The 22,306-nt window shown below is 38.5% G+C and overlaps 1 protein-coding gene across 2 annotated transcripts in view; it reads right to left on the reverse strand.

Moving 5' to 3' along the window:
- Nucleotides 1-22,306, reverse strand: part of PXDN (peroxidasin) — a 2,220,827-nt gene that overhangs the window by 561,905 nt on the left and 1,636,616 nt on the right. For both annotated transcript variants that reach the window (XM_044070259.1, XM_044070249.1), the window contains one exon: nt 8,894-9,006. In XM_044070259.1, coding sequence (XP_043926194.1) covers nt 8,894-9,006 — 113 coding nt within the window. The remainder of the gene's footprint in view (nt 1-8,893; nt 9,007-22,306) is intronic.

Here is a 22,306-nt window from a genome sequence, read left to right on the forward strand (position 1 = left end):
CTCCAAAAAAGGGGAAGCAAGTAGGTCCTTTAAAATCAGTTTGTTACGACTTTCATTCAGCGTCCGCTGACTGAAACTAGCACAAATATCATACGGGGGTTTCGCCGACAAATGCAGAACCCCCAAACAGTACACACACTCTTCATGGAGGTCACTATTCGGTAGTTTACCACTGCAAGAAGAGCAGTGTTTAAACCCTGTAGTTCCCTTCTTTTCAGACATCCCAGAACACACTCTCACGCAAAAAGGGAAAGAGAGGAAATGAAGAATAGAGAAAGGAAATACAAACAATGGTAACAAGATACCACAAGGTTAGAAAGTCAGAAAATACCAAGAAAATACCAACAATGGTAAGAAAGAAATACCTGTGACTAGAGCTGCAACAATATAGATATCAACAACAGATTATAAAGAGGGAAAAACTTTTACAAAACTTGTAAATATATCAGAAAAAAGCACTTAGCTGGAGAGCTTGGTGAAACGCTGCTCGATGGCTGTGTGGCAAACGAGATCTGATGTAACTGAGCAAAGGGCATTGTGTGTAGTAGCTTAGCTCGAGCGTTTTTGGTGCACGCAAGCTTGGTATAAGGCCGACTCGGTTCCGAGGGCTTGGAACCAAACCCATCAGTGATGAATAGGAAGAAGATTAACAACTTCAGATTCATAGTCGAGCACCTGATTTAGATCAGGAGGCCTATAAGCTGAGGTAGTATAGTTAGTTCTTTTCTTGCTAGGCTTAAAAGAAGTGAAAAAGTACAGCTGTGTTACACTTACCATAACCTTTGACCACACAGATGACACACTGAACCGAAAAATAAAAAACCTGGTTCCAATATGTATGAACAGTTCATACAGCTTTTCTACTGGACTGGGATTGAAATTATGAATATAATTATTCAGGACAATGAACGTCCTTTCTAAAATTTACATACAGGAGTGATAGAAGACTGACTATCTGGACATCGTGTTGTATAAGGATGTACAAGATAAAGTTTTCAAATCTACTATTTTTCAGAAAAAGACATTCTAATTCCATCCATCATTGTGAGAATTGTCTCCCCCTATTCCACAAGAAAGGGGTAGTTAAAGGCCAAATGGTATGGCTCTCTAGAATGATTAGCAATAACAATAATTTTTCTTTGGAAATGGGCAATCTTTTTAGCAGGTTTTTAAGTGGAGGATATCCTAATAAGTTAATTCAGAATATCTATGAGAGGTGAAATTCGATAGGTAGAACAAAATCTGGCCTATTCTTAGTGCAACATGCCTGGCACATAACAACAAAAGGGGTATAGGCATTAGTGAAAGATAAAAAGGATGACAGAAAATGAGCAATTTAATACCATTTAATAATGATGTTCCACGTATTACCAAGATTTTGAAAAAGACTTGGGAGTTAATATTTACCCCGGAATTAAAAGACAAGGTGGAAATGATACCCATGATAACCTTCTCTAGGGGCAACAATATTAAAGAAATAGATCAGAAGGTCCTGGCAGTAAGTTATAGGGAGTCTAATTCCAGAATGGCCAAATGCGGGTTGTGCAAAATGTGGATGTTTATCAATGATGGGCCTTATGTTTTGATTTCTGGCTTTGATTGATCTTTAGCCTGTCCTGGCCTATGCACTTGTAACACTAGATATGTGGCTAGATATGTAGCTATTTGTTCTAACTATCCATCATTCTACGTGGGGGTGACAATGAGAAGATTAAGAGATCGTATTTATAAGCATATTTATGATATAAGAAGGAGTAGAACATTGAATGCTTTATTTAGGCACACTAAGGAATGCAAGGCTTACACAAAGTTCTTGTTTTTTTGTGGTGGATCGAGTTAGGGTGAAGGAACCTGGAGGGGTTCTACACAAGAGATGAATGAACTAATTTGGTAAATTAAATTGAATGTGGATGTTAAGACCAGTTTGAATAATCACATTTCAATTTTAAGTGTGTCAAAGCTTAATGCAAATGAATTTTAGAGTACTACATGTATATTTAATTATTACTTTTATTTTTCATACATTTTTTATTATTTTATACCACTAGGCAGTTAAGCCTATTATATTGCAATTTTAAGAAGTTTACTGTGAAATGTATAGTTTTTAAGTAATATGAATGAATAATTAGCAGAATTTATTCATCACCAGGTTAACTGATGTCAGCATTTTATTGGCTGGTTTTACTTTCTTTTCGGGTGTTTAACGAATTAGAGAACTTGCATTTCTCAGACTCCGAGGAAGCCTGTATTGTTTAGGGTGAAAGTGCTTAGTCTGCTATATAGTTTTATCATTTTTGTGATTATTTTTGTGCCCATTAAATGGCTATCTCACCATTTCTGGAGTTTTTTGTTTTTCATTACACTTACCATAACTGTAGATATTCGAGTACATCAGTGTTGCAGTACCGACGCTTGGGTCTTCCTGTCACGAGCTGACAGATTCCCAGAGTCTTTACATCATCCCTAGTTGATGCAAGTCCAAGGACTGATGTCTAAACATCAGGGAATAAGATGGACACTCATCAGTGCCATCTTCAGGTCTTTTCCAGGCCATGACAGTCAGCCTTATGCCTAAGAACAACATGACCCTTCCGGTTGTCTGTGTTTTGACAGAGAAATAATAGAAAGGACTAACAATGGAGTGGAAGTAGAGTGGAAGGGATACTGACAGATAAAGGATACCAACCCAAAGACCACATAATTGGGGGCTCCACAGATAAAATGGTAGGAGGGTGGGAGTTTCCTCCTCTCTAGTCACACTACCATCTACAATCACAGTGTCACACAACTATATTATGTTCTTCATAGTCAATGTTGCAATAACTAATTGTTAAGAGGACTCCCAAAGTTACACATTGGGAATTAGGCTGTCTGGTTGCCCCTGGGACAGCAGGCTTTGCAGGACAGCAGTGGCAAAGCCTGCCTAGCCCTGGACACAGTGCCTAAATGGTACTGTTTGGCAAAAGTATGGATAGAGGACCAATTAGTAGCCACCAAGATGGTTCAAGTAGGAACACCTTTTAGGATGGCAGTGGTAGCTGCCCTGTGTCTTGTGGAGTATGCCATGACATAATCTACCCATTTTCAAACGGTCTGTTTGGAGATGGGTCTACTTTCTTTCCTTATTGCAATGCCACTAACAGTTGTTCTGCCCTATTTCAGAACACATACAGGGAGTGTAGGACTTGATTAGCTTTATTTTGCAAGATAGGAAAGAACACTGGCAGGTAAACAGCTTGAGTCAAGAAGAGTTCTGATACTGCCCTGAGCATAAAGGAGGAGTTAGTTCTGATGATAATTCTATCCTTGTGAAAAGCAATGAAGGGTTCTTTGCACATCATGGCTTGTAGCTCTGAGACCTGCCTGGCTGAGGTGATTGCTATCAGCAGGGTGTTTTTCCAAGTCAGCATCTTAAAAGAGCAGAAGCTGCTGGCTCAAAAGGTGGCAGGGTAGGCTTTGCTAACACATAGTTCAACTCCTACAAAGGGACTGGATTTTTTCTGGGAGGCCTTAGGTATACAACCACTTTTAGGAACAGTTTCAGATGGGGGAGAGAACAGATGGGGGGGGGGGGGCAGGGCAAATATGGCAGAAGCATGCATTTTAATACTAGAATAAGAAAGACTCTGGTCAAATGATCCTGAAAAGCATTCCAGCACTAGATTAATGCCAGCATGAAGTGCTGTGATGCCTTTGGCCTGGACCAAGTAGAAACATTTTCCGTTTGGATGATTTCCTGGTAGTTATTTTTTTTTTTGTTGTCTCTCTCAAGATAGATAGCACTTCAGTTTGCAATTTTTGGATTTAAAATCCAGTCCTTCATGCTGTTAGTTTGAATGTGTTCAGGTATGGATGAAGGACAGACCCCTTTACCTGGATGGGTAGATCACCAGGGGAAGAATATGGTATTTCCCTTTGCTGAGGGTCAACAAGAAGGAGAATCAGTGTTGCCTTGGCCAGAAGGGGGCTTTGAGTATCATGCTCAGCCTGTCTGACCTCACTTTTAGCAGTAACCTGGGGATCAATGGTTTCAGTGGAAAGGCATACAGGAAGAGATCAGTCCATTTGAAGGCAAAGGCATCCACTTTCCATGTCCCTGTTTGTTGGGTTCTGCAGCTGAATCTTTGAAGTTGTCTGTTCTGATGAGAGGCAAGGAGGTCTATAGTGGGATATCCTCACTGGTGGGTGAGGTCCAGAAAAATCCCTCTCTTCAGCATCCACTCAGTGGGGTCCAGAAGGTCCCTGCTCAGACAGTCTGCTATGGTGCTGCTCTGGCTTGGGATGTGGGATGCTATTACTGTCTTTTCAAATTCTTGTGCCAAGAGCCAATTCTTTACTGCCAGTCTGCACAGGGGGAAGAAACGAGTTCCCCTTTGTTTATGTACCACATAACTGTGGTGTTATATGTCCAAATTTGCAGTGTTCCTGGGAACAGATGGTTTTGAAATTCTTTTACAGCTAGAAACACTGCCATCATTTCTTTTGATTGATGTGCAGTTTCCTTTGTTCTGAGGTCAAGATATCCTGCACCTTCAATAGTCTTAAGTGTGCTTTCCAGGCTACTTCTAAACTGCCTGAGATGATGGTTTTGCCTGTCTCTGGTAGAGAGACTCTCCCCTAGGTATCACAGGATGATGTCTTTCCACCAAAGTAGTTACTTTTTTAGGCAGGGGAGAAGAGGTACCAGAGCTTCCAGAAGGTGTGGAATGTGAGCCACTGAAGTTTTCTTGTATGCCGTTTTGCAATAGGAACCATTAAGATGCAGGACGCCATGTATCCCAAGGCCCTTACGTATTCCCTTGCAGAGACTTTCTACCTTCAGATTAGACTGTTCAGATCACTTGTCAGAAAAGAAATCTTGTATTGGGGTAGGAAGGCCTTCTGTCGTACTGAATCTATCAGTGTGCCCAGAAAGATAACTTTTGTCTGAGGCTGAGGCTGAAGTTGGGACTTGCACAGGTTAAGAGTGAGGTATTCCTTCTCGAAGCAGTCCATGGTGACTTGCAGGGCTGCCTGAAGTTCCAGGATGGATTTTCCTTGGATGAGGCAGTTGATCAAGTAAGGGTGCTATTTGTGTAGTTTATTATACTTTTTGGACTTTACCTGAAGTATTTCAAACTGGACTTCATTTCGGTAGCTAACCCTTTCAAGTTATTATTGCATTTATTTGCCACTTTGTGGACTTTTTTTTCCTGCATCAGTGTTGACATTTAAAATTACAATTCTATATCTGGATAATCGTACTAATTTGTTCATGTTTACTAGTAATTTGTACTTATTTTCTTTTGACAAAAAAGAGAAGCCAGCTCAGTTTAACTTGCAGTCAACATATTCTCCCTTTCATCTCTTTCTGACAATATGACCAAGCCAATGAAACTGGAAAACTGTTCTTGTTATCAGGGGGATATAGATGCCTTCACCATGAATATGATTTACATAAATTCAGTCTGCAAAAACAAAACTGAGTTGAGTTCAACCAACTGATCACCAAGACTGAAATACAGGCCGTTGCTGAAGACAGGCCAAGGTCCCAACACCCTGCACCCCATTTACTACTACATCCTGCTCTGTAGTCACATAATTTTGTAGATTTGATTAAAGTGGCATTTCAGTGACAAACATACCTATACACACTGCCACTGTCAAGAGCACTACAGCTGACACTGGATTCCTGACCTGACTTGAAATATCTCTTGTCATACCCCTCCATAAAGGTGGCAACTCTACTGAGTTATCCAGTTATAGACCCATAGCCATCTTATCACCTCTGGCATAAATAATGGAAAAATGCATCCATAATCAACTCTTGAACTTTCTAACCCAAAACAACCTACTGGCTCAACAACTCCCAGCATGGTTTCAGACCATATCATAGTACCACCACAGCTCTCCTCACCTTCTCTAATGCAAAAAACCATAACAGGAACAACAACAAGCTATCTTCAGCCCTTTTCTTGGACCTGTCAAAGGCTTTTGACATGGTTAACCAGCATCTTCTCATCAACACCCTGGCAACAATGTCCCTAGGTAATCACCCTCTCCGATGGTTTGAATCCTACCTGCACAACAGACAACAATCCGTCTTATGGTAGAACAATCTCTCAAACCTCCTACCCAACACTCTAGTTGTCCCACAGGGGTCTATCTTGGGACCACTTCTGTTTTCCAGTTTTATCAATGACCTCCACACTGTAATTCCTGAAGCCATCTGCATTCAATACGCAGATGACTCAACACTGATCTGCACTGCCACCTCGCAAACAGAACTGCTATCAATAACTCAGAGTACTTTCAACCTACTAGAGAACTGGCTTGCCACTCGCTGTCTGATTCTCAGGCCTAATAAAACAAAGCTTCTACTTTTCATCCCCACTCAAAGATCCACGGCGTTAACTCTCTCCATTAAGGCTAATAACGGTACTATTATCTCTCCAGATGCCCATACAAAACTACTAGGAGTTATTATAGACAACAATCTCAAGTTTGATGTGCACCATCAACAAAACAATCAAAACCATTAACAGAAAACTGGGTTCACTTTATAGGATAAAGCCATTCCTTACCCCATATGCTAGGACCTCCATTGCCCGCTCCCATCTACTCTCTACACTCTACTATGCTTCCCCTTTACTGGCCAACCTAAATAAATCTGATCTTACTAAACTCTCAAACTGCTATAATAACATAGCTAGATTTGCAACTGGTCTACCCTATAGAACCCATCATTGTAATAATCTAAATTATCTCGGATGGCTAGAGCTACCCAGGCAGATTCAGTATAATCAACTCATTGTTGCACACAAAGCACTTAACCAACCAGGTAATACACCTACCCTGAAAAACATCATCTACCCCCACTCCAACTCCAGATCACTCTGGTCATCTAACAAACTATTAGTGCAAACCATCAAATCCAACAACTCAGCTGGGTGACTCCCTGTTTGCCAACTCTGCTGGCAAAATTTGGAATTCCCTTCCTGCTAACATTACCCTGGATACCACCCTATCTCAATTCAAAATAGCTCTCAAGGAGTATTTCAAGTCTCAATGGATATGTCCCTACTCCAAGCCTGACTAAATCTTTATGCATACTGGTGTATCTATCTTATGTCTGTAAGTGCTACTCAAACATCTTTGTTAAGCCAGTTTAGAAGATTGTTAGACTGTACAAATTTAAATGTACTAGAATAAGTGGTATAGTTCCATAAATTTAAGTAGACTGTAAAATTTGTTATATTTGTATTATGTTATGATTACTCTTGTTCGACATGACATTGTAATGATTGTATATGTATACCTTTGGAGCTTTTCTCCCTGGGCCTTGGCTGAAAATGGACATGTATCCAGTCGGACTATCCCGGTCAACAAGTGTAAAATAAAATTAAAATAAAATAAATAAATAAAATAAATTTTACTACCATACTCAAAACTGCTGGAAGTGTTCTGTTCCAGCTGAGACATAATATTTTTCTTTCAAGGCTTTTAGTTAAAGAAAAACATAGAATGGCCTGCAAGTAAAAATGTTACAGTGACGATCAGAGTTCATGAAATGAGATAACAGCATCAAATCCTTTCAAATTTTTACTCAACAAAGACCCTCTTTTAAAAATGTAATGCATCAAAGCAATATGTCGTATCCTGATTCAGTGTCCAGTCAGGTTTGGTTTTTAATCTCACTAATCCAAATGGTATAGTTTGAATGGACACAGACAGGAAGTCAACAAGTCGGAAGCCACAAACTATAAAAAGAGAAAAATAGGTATTTTCTCAAGGGATTAATCCCCTGGCATTCCTCCTATATGGAGGACATACCCCACACATCTCTTTACTGATGATGTCACATCAGAAGCCTAAGACTCAATAATGCAAAATTAAAATGTGCAAGTGTGATAGAGGAGAAGCAGAAACAACTGTGAAAGTTGTTTTTACAAGTTAAAAGTGGCTCCCTCTCCAGCCCCTGTTGTGCAGGACTGTACCCCCACCACAGCTCCACTTTTTATATATATTAACCCTGAGGCTACTCTATCTCAAAGAAAAGAGAATGCTTCAAGATACAGCATTTTCTGCCTTAGTATGGATCTTCCCAATATCATAGTTACACTTAGTTCCAAGGATTACACTATTCATATTTGAACTTAAAATGGGAACACCTTACTTACAAACATCTATTATATATATATATATATATATATATATCTATCTATATATATATATATATATATATATATATATATATATATATATATATATATATATATATCTATATATATATATATATATATATATATATATCTATATATATATATATATATATATATATATATATATATACACACATATATATATATATATATATATATATACACACACACACACACACACACACACACACACACACACACACACACACACACACACACATACTAGCTCCAATATTGTATACCTTCAAAGACACAACTATATCCTCTCCCCAAGGCTGGTTGATCTTACCATACCAGTAAATGGTGGTTTTTCTACTTCAGACTTTTTGTCTATGATCATATGGATTGAGACAAGATTCCCAAATGCACATATGTTACCACAAACAATCACCTCCTCCCAAGATAAGACTACACAAGGACAATGAAAGTCAGTTTCCTGCAGCCTTAAAAGAAAAGAAAAGCAATAAAGAAATGCAGGTACCCTTTTCTTTAGACAGACAGGTAAATAAAGAAAACAAACAATGTCTTTTTTAAACTGAGAAAAGTGCAGCATTTTCTCCAGCAATTACTTTGAAGGATTATACTACGCTCTTTTGTCTGGTCAGCTAATTAAAGCATTAAACAAGGCATTGATCGTTCTCCAAAATGCAGCCTGGTACACATTGTATTAAGTCCTACAAGTGACAACTTACCTTACTCCATGTTATAACTGGTTGTGGTTCTCCGTGAGAACTACATGGAATCTGCACACTCCTGCCAACCTCCACAGTCATGTCACTCGGCGTGTTACTGAAAACAGGAGTTACTGGGGATGTACAAGGAAAGACTGGTTGGTAAGTACATCTTAACATCTTTCTCTTACACAACAGCAGGCTTAAACAAGGATTACTAATACACACTCTGACTAAAGGTTTTGTTCATCTGAAAAAGTTACTCAGCATTTTTCACAAAAATAATTGGTTAATAATTACATAAAACACCTGACATTGCTATGCAAGCCTATTTTTTCTGAATGTTCTAGGACTACATCTTGATGTTTTTGTCTTGAAATTACAGCTTACATTAAGTAGAATTAGGCAGATCCTCAGTTCTGAGGGGGATCAGACCTGAGCTAGCAGTGTCCCCAAATGAAGTGCTGAATGCTCTTTCGAGCCACGTTTTTACTATATTCCATTACCATTAAAACCCAATTAAGCTGGAAAGGCTCAAGACATGGTAGTTTTAAAACTGACACTGGGAAGCCCTGTCCAGGGTAGAGAACCTATATTATAATACATAAATATAAAGAAATATAACAATGTGGTTTCTCCCTAAGTCCTCATCATAAAGATGTTTAAGTGTACTTGCCTGTGCATGCTCTGCTCATGTTTTATTTGCTTAGACATATTATTCTTAGGCAATTTTTCTTCTAAGCAACCACAGTGTTAGCATATTCTGTCATACAGCCTGAAAAGTAGTGGAAAGGAAAAAGGTTCCTTAAAGTGCATTCTGCACTTTCTCTAAGTCAGTACCATCCCAAGTAAGGGGTGTGATGGGGGTGCAAGGAGGTTGCCTCCTGCAACACATGCATTTTAGCTGATGTTTTGGTGCATTTTGTTTTACTCACCTTTGATACCAGCACTTTGTATCCTTGCCACAAAACTGCTCTGTATATCAAACACAAACAGTTTAGTTCTGAGGAAACAATGTGGACACTAAAAATGTCAACAGCTACACATAGTAGATATGAATACATTGTAAGATGCTAAAATAAATGGTTTTGTGACAGACAAACAAGGAGAAAGAAGTAAGCATCCCCTTAAGTCCAACTAATTCATGTACGCATCCCCAATACATATGTTGATCTTCATGCCCCTTAGCATGAGTTTACAGACTGCAAGTTTTAATGAGTCCTTCTTTTTAGTTCCTAAAAAGTCTTTTGGCTTTTCCCGGTTAGGGGTCGCCACAGCGGAACTCTGGTCTGCTAATGACTGGCAGTGAATTTTTACGGTGTCAAGTTGCCAGCCCAGTGCCCAACCTTCAAAGAAGGTACACCCACACACACTCGCGCTTACCTGCATGTCTTTCAATTCACTTGACCGCAGGGACGACATGCAGACTCCGCACAGAAGGCGCGCCAGCTGTATGTATCTTCCCAATATCACAGTATATTCACTGTTTTCAACCTTTTTTTCATTCTCTTCACTATCTTAGTTTTATTTTATCCATATGTTAACCAGGTATGTCTAGTGTATACAATTGTCCCTTTTCAGGGAGGACACAGGAGCGCAGTCATGTTAAGTGACTTGCAAACGGAGGTGGAAGAAGAAATCAAACCCTGTAGCGTGGGTTACAGGAAGCAGCTCATTAACAGCATAGAGGCTTAATCCTCTACAGTGACTGCTAGACTTTCCTGCAAAAACCTCAGTTCTTTTTTGTTGGTCATGCCTCCAGTGCACAGTGTTTTAGGTATGACATCACCAGTGATATCTGCAGCAGAATAATGACATCTGCCGCCTTTGAGTTTATCCCTAACACCTTAATGACCTTTTCTACAGACCTATCACATGATGCTGTATGACGCTTTTGGAGAGAGACTCTCAGTTCAATGCTGTGCGCGTCTGTCTATCTTCCAGATTTATCTACCAAATCTTTACCTATTGAGTTTTCTTTAGAATAGTACACTGCTTTATAACTTATGCATATAATGCCTTATTAACAGATAACTACATTTTTACTTTTTACGTTAAATCTTACCTGCCATACATATGCTCACTCTTAAGGTGCTATCAAATCTTGCAGTATTCCCCTGTCCATTTCTGGCCACCACAATTGATGTTATCAGCAAACATACTAATCCTTTGTTTCCACAATTCCTTTAGTTACAGGGGAAACAAATATTCTAAACAAACTGAACAGGAATTATCTCTTCCTCCTGCATAACATCCACTGACTACTAGCATCTTACTCGACAACTCTCCTTACTCACTACTCTGCCTGCTGTTGTTTAGCCATTTTTTCCAAACATACATCTGTGGGATCTACCTCTTGTCCCTCCTCATCCACAACAGATTCCTGTACAGTACTGCATCTAATACATACAAATATCCTGAAAAGGCACAGACAGGAGCCCATTTAGCCTGTGTATCAAGACATTTTTGTTATACCAGTTAATTTCTATTTTTCACATTTCTACAAGTTCAGTACATTTTACGACATTTAAAAGTGGTGGTAGAGTTCTGAGTTCCAACAAGACTCGGTGAAAATTATGATGTGACCCGGTTAGTCTTTCTCACTGTTCATACCAGGTTTACTTTCCCTGGTCCTAATGCTGTATTTCGCTCTGAAGATTCCCACAGATATGGATCATAACATGCTTTGTAGAATTTGTATCAATTCACCTCTTGTGAATCTACTTTTTACCAAATATAAACCTAAAAAGGTTAAACAAATTTTGTAATTTAAGTTCTCTGTCACCTTTACAAGTTTGGCATATTTCTCTGTATTGTTTCTAAGTTCACTTAAGTTTAAATAGTAGGGTCCATAAGATGTTTTCATATTCCATCTTACGTCTTATAAAGACAATTTATGAGCAGATTGTTACCTTCAGTTCCTTGATCTCATAAATCTCCAGATCATCTGATTATTTTAAAACTGTCAAATGCAAGATTTTCCAAAATCTGATTTTCAGTCAACAAGGATGCCTAGGTCCTTTAAGTTAGTTACAGTTACTACAGTTTGTCATCTAGGAAGAAATTTAGCATAATTTATTTTTGACAAAGGATATTGTTTTAATTTTAAGAGTTGCGGTCTCAGACTGGAACTTTGTGATCCTTCTTGGGTGTATCGTTTCCAGACATTTTTTTACTCTCTCCAGACTAATACACATTGTCTACCATTTAACCAATCTTTGCCCATTAACGAGTATCCTAGTTACTCCAATGTCGTTATCAAGAAATCATTGTTCACTGTGTCAAATGCACTGGTACAGGCCACACTAATTGTGTCATCCTGCAGAGTGTTTTCAGTTGCACTAATTATTCAACTGTAAAATATGTGGTTATATGTTAAATTTTACCTTCCTTTCTGGTATACATGTTGGTTTTTACCTCCCTAATTACTCAGCTAATTCTTTCACCAGAGTATCCAGTATAGAGCTATCAACTTCCTTACGTAAGATATAAATTGATACTCTTGCATTTCTTAAATTCATTTTATACATTTATTCTTATATGACAGGGCTATAACTGACCTTTTCCAACATGCTAGCACTATCTTCTCATCATAACTTTTGTTGAAACTCAGAGATAATGATTTTGCACGAAACTTTCCCAGTCTCATTGTATCCTTGTTTCCTGTACTATTGAACTTACAAGTTTAACTTGTATTCATTTTTCGGCAAATGGCACAGTTTATCAAATTGTACAACCCTTTTCAGGATACTGCTCTTGTAATTTCCTGCTTTTAATGCTGCAGTGACTGGATAAAACAAAGTTTCCTAGTACTTCTAAAACAATTGCATTTTTCCTCTTGCTTCAGCTACTACCAAGAAAATTATTTCTGAATTTGATTTAATATACCTTAACATATTTTATTATATTTGCATATTTGTAGCACTCACATCATACATTTCCTTACTCTTTCTAAATCTGCCTCTGATTATTGTATCCATCATACTGATTTTTTGTCAAATTCTGACTTTTTTTTTACTTGCTTCCACCTTTAGTATTTTTTACTTCTTTTATTAACTTTCTAGTTGCTCCCACAATCTTATTTTCTTTCATATTTTTTTACCACATTTTCTTTTTCTTTCAAGGACAAAATGTAGTTTATAAACTCTTCACACATTTCCTTAAGGCCTTTACTTTCTAAAGTGTCCCATGCTTTTTACATTTATTTGCTTTTTGCCTCATTTACTTTGTATTGTTTGCACAATTTCTTTTCTTTTTTCCTGACTTTAGTTTCATTAAGAGTGACACCCAAAATCCCATCCTGGGAGAGATAAACTGATTTCAACTTATGCATTAATGTTACACTTTTATACAGACACTAAATCCAGTATGTTTTGTCTAGTCTCAGCTACCATCAGTTTAAGTCTGCTTTCTAGCAGATAATTAGTAAAAACTCCTCTCTTCTTTTCACAAGGAATGTATCTGTCCCCTTTAGGTTTTAAGCAAGTTTAGATCTCTTTGCTCATCTTCTAGGCATTCATCCAGCCTACCCAATGAAAATATATCCATCACTTTTCCAGTGACAGAAGTGAGACTAGCTGGCCTGCAATTGCATGGCTACATCCTGGACACCAACCCTTGAGCAATGTGTGTGTGTGTGTGTGTGTGTGTGTGTGTGTGTGTGTGTGTGTGTGTGTGTGTGTGTGTGTGTATATATATATATATATATATATATATATATATATATATATATATATATATATATATATATATATATTGGATAAGGTAGGATTCTTAAACTATTTTTTTAATTTATGTGTGGTAAACTGTATCCAATACAATATAAAATAGTGGACTATCACTTTAAGTTTTTTAGAGGGAAAGTAACTGGAAGTGATGTAAAAATTCTTCTTTAATGAATTACCTTGAATTCTGTATAAATACTGGTTTTAGAACTGTAGTTGTTATTCCGAAGAAGTCTTATTTTAAGATGAAAGTGCTTAATGATGGAAATAAAATTTTTGGGTTTACTTTTTTCTTCTGACTGTTCTGTGATGTTGTTGGGTACCATAGCAGAGGCATTTCTTTGTGGTTACCAATTATGTTTGTGCTTCTGCCTTGCCATCGTTCTTTGGCTATCAATTTACATTCAGTTGGCATTATGGCAACCTTTAATGCCGTAGCAAATGCAAATCTCCCAGGACAGGAGGGTTGTTTGTTGGGAGAACTAACCAAGTTAATTAACTTGTCTAAAAATGACACATGGCCCGATTTTACAACACCAGACTGCACAGTGGAGAGAAGCAAGGACTCTATTCCCTGTTTTCATGCCCCTATTGGATCCAGGTATGACTTGTTTCAAAGGAACTTAGGGGGCAGTCAACCTTCTTGTTCTACCCAGAATACGGGTTTGTTGAATGACCACTGCTGAATCCTGAAGATGCAGTTTTGAATGGTGTTCTTTTGGACAATTTTTCTGCCAACATGTTCCACTCTTACACTAATATGGATATGAAAACTTGGTTAAATGACTAACTTCTGTGGACCTCACAGTGAGGACAGTACTGGCTCATATTTAGGTATGTTACACAAGTTAAAAAGCAAACAGCTGCGGTGGTGTAGCGGTAGTGTTGTCGCCTCACAGCAAGAGGTTCTCCTGTTCGATTCTCGGCCTGAACGCCTTCTGTGGGGAGTCTGCATGTCCTCCTTGCGGTCGAGTGGCATTCAAAAGACATGTGTGAATGGGCAGCGGGCTGGCACCCTGGCACCATAAAAATCAACTGCCAATCATTAGCGGACCGGAGTTCTGCTGTGGCGACCCCTAACCGGGAAAAGACGAAAGAAAAACAAACATACAAGTTAAAAAGCAAACTTACGAAATAAAGACTTCTTATTATCAACATAATACATTTTTAAGGGACAATATTGCCAAAAAAACAAGTCCCGAGGGGACTATGTATTTGGAAACATCAAAACGATATAGAACCAGGTTCACAGTTCCACAAAGAACATATTGACAATTTCAATAATTGTGGTCTGGACATCTAGAAGACCATAATTAAAAACAAAGGGAAATGTCTTGTGGTTTTTATTCAATGAAATTAATGTGTTAAATAATGCTCTTCAGAATTACTTGTTGTTTACTTTATATGACAAAGTAGTGAAAATTAAAAAATGAAAAGTAAACAAGCTCAAGAGAGATAGGAAAGATTATTTTACTGGGCGGGTTATCAGGCACCCAAATATAGGGTTCCTAAACCTGCTACTATGAACTCTGATTATGACTTTCGGTCTATAGAATCAGAAGTTGTAGATAACACTTATGAAGTACCCTATAGGAGTGATGAACCTTTGGAATTCCCCTGTTTGAGGAAGTCTGACCAGTTGAAAGCCTAGAGGAATACCAACCATCAGAACATGGGACCGAAGACAAAAGAATGAAGATATCCCTGGGGGGATGGGCTGGAGAGGAAGGAGAAACTGAGTCACCCACTACCAACCGACATCATTGCTACAGATAGAGTGATATATTCCCTAGGCCAGTTCAACATTTTTAATTATAGAGACCTGCAACTTGACCTTAACCATTTTTCTAATTTCTGTAAGGGGTTTACTTTTGTGGCATCTTTACGTTCTGCGATTAGAGATGTTCTGATTGAACTAAAGTTATTCCTAAGAAAAATCAATTTAGAACCTATTTTTGGGGATTCTGTGGGTAATCAGCAGATGTCTGGATTTTAAATCCCCCTTTACACCCTATGCTAGTTAATTTTGAAGCATTGGTGTAACAGGAGATTAGGCAATATGTTAACAAAAAACATGGAAGGTCTCTAATCTCAGTCAAGATGAAGGGAGAATTTTATCTGAAATATGTAAAAACACAGATATCCGTATTATGACACCTGATAAGAGGAGATGGGTAGTCATCATGGAATATTGGATATATGTAGTGATGTCTGAGTTGCTAAACGATGGTATGAGATGTGATCAAGTTTCATGGAATGAGGTACAAATAGCTTACAGAATTATTGATATGGTACTAGATGAAAACCTACTACAAGGTATGATGGACACAATTTTACTACAGTCTCAAAACCTATTATTCCAGCCATCTTTGAGATTCCTAAGACCCACATGAATATTCTGGATCCTCCACTTAGATCCACTGTGGCAGCAGTGGGTTCCAAAACCCACCACCCTAGCTATTTGTGTAGATAGAAAGCTTAAGTCTTTTTTTAAAATCCTACAACCATGTGCTAGTAGATTCTTGGGATTTTTAGGAAAAGAAGCTTAAGTATTTTTTCTCTCTCATCACATTTTAGTAACTGTTGACATCAAGGATCCATTCTCTGTGATCCTCCAGACTTTGGGGTTAGAATAGTGTGGAAACATTCTTATGATGTGTACGATTTTGACCACCAGTGACATCAGATTGCTTATTTAATACTTGGGATATGGTGCTGAGTAACAACTTCATGTACTCAGGGGGAATACTGCAAACAGATGAGTGAGGTGGCTATGGAGGCCACGTATGCCCCTGTGTTCACCAACATATTACTATTATGTTGGGAGCATGAATATGTTTTTAAATCCCCTTACTTCCAAACCACCATCTTATACCTGTGGTTGGACGACATCTTTCTCATCTGGAAAAGGGCTACGGATGAATTAGATTAATTTGCTAATTATATCAACCAAACTATGGAAGTTCTGAAATGTACAAATAACGTAATATGTGATGAGACTCATTTTTTTGGATGTCACACTTGTAAAAGACTTGGACAAAAGGAAATTAAGCTCTAAACTTTACAGAAAAAATATTTTTTCTAATTCTTATTTATATTACAATAGTGACCATCCAACCCATCAGAAGAAGAATGCAGTCAAGGGGCAGATGATGATGGCAGCTCGTATGACATCTGTTTACAATGATTTAGTAATGGAATTGGATTACATTGAAGAACTTTTCCTTGAACAGGGATACCCTAGACCCTTGATCAAAGACCTCAAAAATGAAGTGTTAAAAGGGTGGGGTGCAAAATTTGTTCCTCTTTCGGGTGGTAACAGATTCGATTTGGATGCACTGGACCAACTAGAGTTCCCTAGATCCAAGGATGAGGTGGTTGGGGCAAAGGCTGTAACCAACTATAATAGGACCCTTATCTTGAAATACAACACACTCAATATTCAAAAAAATGTCACTAAATATTGAGATTTGTTTTCTAAAATGCCTAATAGTTTACCATTTTTTTCCTATAAGAGAGGTCTTAATATTAAAAATCTTGTTGAAAAGGGGACCAATGAGAAAGTTTTCACTAACAACCACGTTCTAAACGTACATACAAATGTGGTATGTGCCACAAGTGCATGCACATGGCACATTGTGGAGAACTACATCTTCCCCAGTATAGGAGAAACTGCCAGGTGAAACAGGTATTTCAGCTGTTCCACCAAGAAGATTGTGTATTTAGCTTTTTGCTTAGCATTCTTCCCTATTATGCAGGGTAGACTGAACGTGCCCTCAAAAACAGGGTGTACGAGCATATGTGCGAGGTCAGGAAAAAGACAGAAACCAATGCCCTTTGTAGACATTTAGTTAGGTGTGCTCAGAGTAGATTTTTATTTTGGGTATTAGAATAAGTAGATCCTAACCCCCGTGGGGGGCAATGGGAGACATTATTGGAGTATCGGGAACTGGTTTGGCAGTTGCGCTTAATGCCAATGTTTCACCAGGTCTGAATGACCAGATATCTCTAGCTCCAGTTCAGAAAATGAGAGCAACAAAGTTGTAAGAGTGACTCAAGGGATGATGTTGTTGTGATTTACTATGTTTCTAGTTTTGTAACAAGGTTGTTATTTGCTAGGTTTTTTAGGAGAATGGACTTTCCTAAAAAATATGGAAGGTTATATACTTATATATTTTTATAAAATTTAATATAAAATTCTTGACTATTTTTGATAAGGCAGGATTCTTACACTGTATTTTTTAATTTATGTCTGGTAAATTGTATCCAATACAATAGAAAATAGTCGTCTGTCACTTTAAGTTTTTTATAGGGAAAGTAGCACGAATTGATGTAAAAATTCTGCTTTAATGAATTACTTTAAATTCTGTATAAATACTGGTTTTAGAAGTGTATTTGTTATTCGGAAGAAGTCTTATTTTAAGAAGAAAGCACTTAATGACTGTAATAAAATTTTGGTTTACTTTTTCCTCTGAGTGTTCTGTGACGTCTTTGGGTACCACAGCAGAGGCATTTCTTTGTGGTTTCATTTGTGCTACTGCCTTGCCAGCTTTCTTGCACTGAAGCATAAGACAGCCACACCATGCTGCACACAAGCAATCGAAATGACATGTTCCTTAACTGATTTTAAGTACTATGAGTTTACCAAGGAAGCCGGTATGAGGGCTATAACATTACCTGTTCCATGATATCATGGTACTAAAGCTACTGAGCATCAATGGATTTGCTTAGACAAATGGCAGTAACTATCGATCAGGAGGCAGTACTCAAGTGAGAGGGCTGTGCAACATCCGGCACTGACATCAGTCTGTGCTCACTAACTGTACAGTCCTAGATCTGCAGAGACAGACATCCCCAAATGTCACAGTACATGCATCAGTGACTGCTGGTCTATCTTGCCAAATAACATGGCCATCCGGCCAGGGTATTAAATCTAAAATCTTCCATAGAGCCATACATTCAACATTTGACCTAAGCCCATGGGCATAAGTGTACATAAGCAGAGTATGACCATAAATCCTTAGACTATCTCCACACCAGTAAGCCTGAAGAGGCCTGAGAGGAAAGTAAAGCTGGTCAATGTATGAGCGGAGAGGCAGAGAGATACTGATCCTCCTCGGTTCATGAAGAGAAAAGGAAGAAGAAACAGAAAAGGTGGAAGGAAGGGCAGGAAGGAATAATGCAAAAGTGATCATTAGGACATCTACTGTTATGGAAGATTCTTACACAACTGTACTATACCCTTCCTCAGATCACTGTTGCAGTATTCCAAGCTGTTAAGTGATTACCTAAGCTAACAGGTGTGAAGGGAAGGTAGAACAGAGCAGGAGAATTGTCTAGTAATGCAGAGAATACTGACTTGGCAAAGGCAACTCTGGATGTAGAAAAGACACCCGCACTATAACTTTTGATGAAAGTATGCACAGAAAACTAAGTACCTGCTTCTAAAATTGTGTCACTTCCCTTGTAAAAGGCTCTGGATGACGCCATTGTTCTAGCAGAGTGGGCCTTTGCTGGAGAGGGTAAGGATTTGCCATGTGCAGAGTAGCAAAACAAAATGGACTTAGAAATCCAGTTAGATAAAGTTTGCTTTAAAACTAGGTTTCCTAACTTGGAATCTTAGAAACAGACAAACAATTGGTCAGTTTTGCTAATATCCTTGGTCTTATTCAAGTAGAATCTGAGCTGTCTATGCACATTCAGGGAATGCATAATTCTTTCTGTCTTATTTTGTGAATAACAGAAGAAAGTGGGCAAATTTATGTCCTGATTGAGGGACAATTCATTTAGGAGGCACTGGCCCTTAAAGGCGCTCTGTCTCACGGGTGCCGAAACCATAGAGCTAGGGGGAGGGGGAGCCCCCCCACACTTTTACAGCTGCAAGACCTGTCGGGAAAAAATAATGAAGTGGAGTTTTTAAGCTAACATGGATTCACGCGGGGAAGTTAAACTCAGTAAACTAGCTGTTCTTGTTCTCTTATTGCTCTGTTACAGGAGTTATATGTGTGTGTGTGTGTGTGTGTGTGTGTGTGTGTGTGTGTGTGTGTGTGTGTGTGTGTCTGTGTGTGTTTGTGTGTGTGTGTGTGTGTGTGTGTGTGTGTGTGTGTGTGTGTGTGTGTGTGTGTGTGTGTGTGTCTGCGTGTGTAAAATGCCCCAGTTAGGTATACCTGGTGGTTAGTGTCACTCAGGCTCAAACAAGAGCCTGAATTCTCTACCCATACCACCACTTATGATTCAGGGAATTGAGTTCATAGCTCTCAACTGTCCAGATTTTCACAGAATATTTGGCTCATACTTTTGGTCTGTTCCTCTTAAAATTTGTAGTTTTCTGGCAAATCAATGAGAACTGAATTCACTAACTAATGATAGCCCTTTAAGTTTCAGTCTTCCTATCTTTCAGGAAACACATGGTAACACAAAACACTTTATTTTAGCAACTTTCTAAGATTATACAATCAATATTTAAAATGTGTCCCTGGTTTTGGGCCTTTGCCCCCCCCCCCATTAAATTTTGGCTTTTTCCAGATTTCTTGTACTGCGAAGATGAGATATTAGTTGAGTGTCAAGTGGATTTTACAAGGAGCTGAGAGCTTCAGGGGAAGAGAAGTTTAGTGTTACTTATGCTAAGTCGTTTTCATTGTTAGAAGCACAACAGGTACTATACTTACTTTTGATGCAGAAGGCCGTAGGTTCTACTCCCACAGTATGTAGATGGACCGCTGATACTGTTCTGTGTTGTACTTTAAAGGGAGTGGATGCTGCAGTCCTATGAATGTCCTCCTTTGGAGGAGTTACCTAGTAAGTATGTTTTTGTTATCAGTTTGCCATCCATTCCCCATTGCAAAATTACTAACTTATTTTTTTAATGTAGCATAGGCAATTTATTCTTCAAGGGCAACAGGCACTTTATTTGTAGATGAAACAATGAAATATAAAGTTGTTTGCTAGGAGCAACCTCTTCATTAGTTACAGATCCCTTTACTGTGGAACTATTTAGACGACTTACTTCTGCAGAGATTTTGCATATTTACTGATATTGGTGGATTGTAATGACAGATGTTTGAGTGGCCTTTTATGGTTGAAATTTTCTGAAATGGGTAGTTTTGTCATTTTTGGTTCATACATTTTGTTTCATTGTTTACTAGAAGACTGTTCCAAACTTTTAAAACACATTCTAACAAGTGGTGCTGTATTATACAAGGAATATAATTTAATACAATCGGGTTAATACAATCAGGAAGGTGAATCAAAGAATGCATACATGTATGCTTGCTCACAGGATGCAGGAGATCAAAACGGGAAGAGACCAGTCACCAATGGAGTCCCCCAGGGTTCAGTGTTGAGACTTTTTCTATTTGGCATATACATCTCAAAAGTAAAAGGAAATACCAAAGGGCTTTGGCCAACTAAGTTTGAGATAACTGCAAGCTAGGAGCAGTTATTGAATCCCCAAATGACTTAACCATCATACAGGAAGGTTTGTCCCAAACAATAACTGGTACCAGAATCATGAATTGAAACTAAACTCCAAGAAATACATTATCATAGCCTTTGGGAAGTCATCTACTTCAGTGAACTGCCAAACTGACAATGCCCCTGAGAAGTGACTCAGCTGTTTGGCATTTGGGAACTTGTGTGTACAGTGACCTAACTTTTGACCAACATGTACCCAGAGTCATAAGAAAGTCTTTCTATACTGCACAGCTTATAAACAAACTGATTGTGACTAGCTCTAGATATGTTATTGTCCCCCTTTACAAAGCCCTCATTAGGTCAATCATTTTGTATAATGCCCACTTTGGCATGTATCAGTCCAGACCCATGCAACAATTGGAATACCCACAGAGATATCTTAATAAAAGGATACAAGTCCTACACAAAAGGTCTTGCACGGCCCACCTCAAAGATTTACCACTATACTTAGTATCCTACAGAGTAATTAGCGGTGACATGTCTGAAATACAAGGCATCCTCCGACACAGATGGACATACTGAACATCAGCAAGTCAAATGGCATCAGAAATGCTCAGTCCAGGTATCTAAACTGAATGTTGTGGAGAAATGGATATGCATCACAGAGGACACAACTGTTCCAGAACAGACTATCCATTCAAGTAAAACAAAGTTCATCCCTGTCCATATTCAAATGCAACTTGGATCTAAGGATGGGTAATAGAAAATGTACTCCAGATTGCCCCTCATGCCACTAATGGATAGAGGCAGTTCCCAAATGCTGCGTCCCTTACATGGGTCCCCTCAAATTATCTATAGTGTGATCACATTTATTCTCACTAGGGCCAATATAGAATTATCAGCCATGGGATAGGTAAGACCAATCAGGAAATGTTAATTCAAGCACCAAAATGGAAATTGGCTAAGCTGAAAATGTCCTCCAAGTGAACGTATGTTGTGGTAGTAAATAGTTTTAAAAAATTGCCCTTTTTAGATCACTAAGTGCCCACTCTCACCCTCCACGCCCCCCGCCCCAGCCTTCAACAGCTTCCGGTGCCTCTGCTCGGTCTTTATGAAAAATAAGGAAAGAAAGGGTTGCCAAAAGATCTGTAGTTCAGAGACTCACCTGACAAAGGTAATAGCTACCATAAAGATAGTTTTAAGTATGAATGTTAAGACAGGCAGATGCTGCTGGTTAGAAAAGGAAAGAGTGAGTTGTTCCAGAACACAATTTAGGTCCCAAACTATGGGAATGGCT

The sequence above is a fragment of the Protopterus annectens genome, chromosome 1.part0 (genome assembly GCF_019279795.1).
Source record: "Protopterus annectens isolate FY-2018-M chromosome 1.part0, PAN1.0, whole genome shotgun sequence".
NCBI classification, from domain to species: Eukaryota; Metazoa; Chordata; order Ceratodontiformes; family Protopteridae; genus Protopterus; species Protopterus annectens.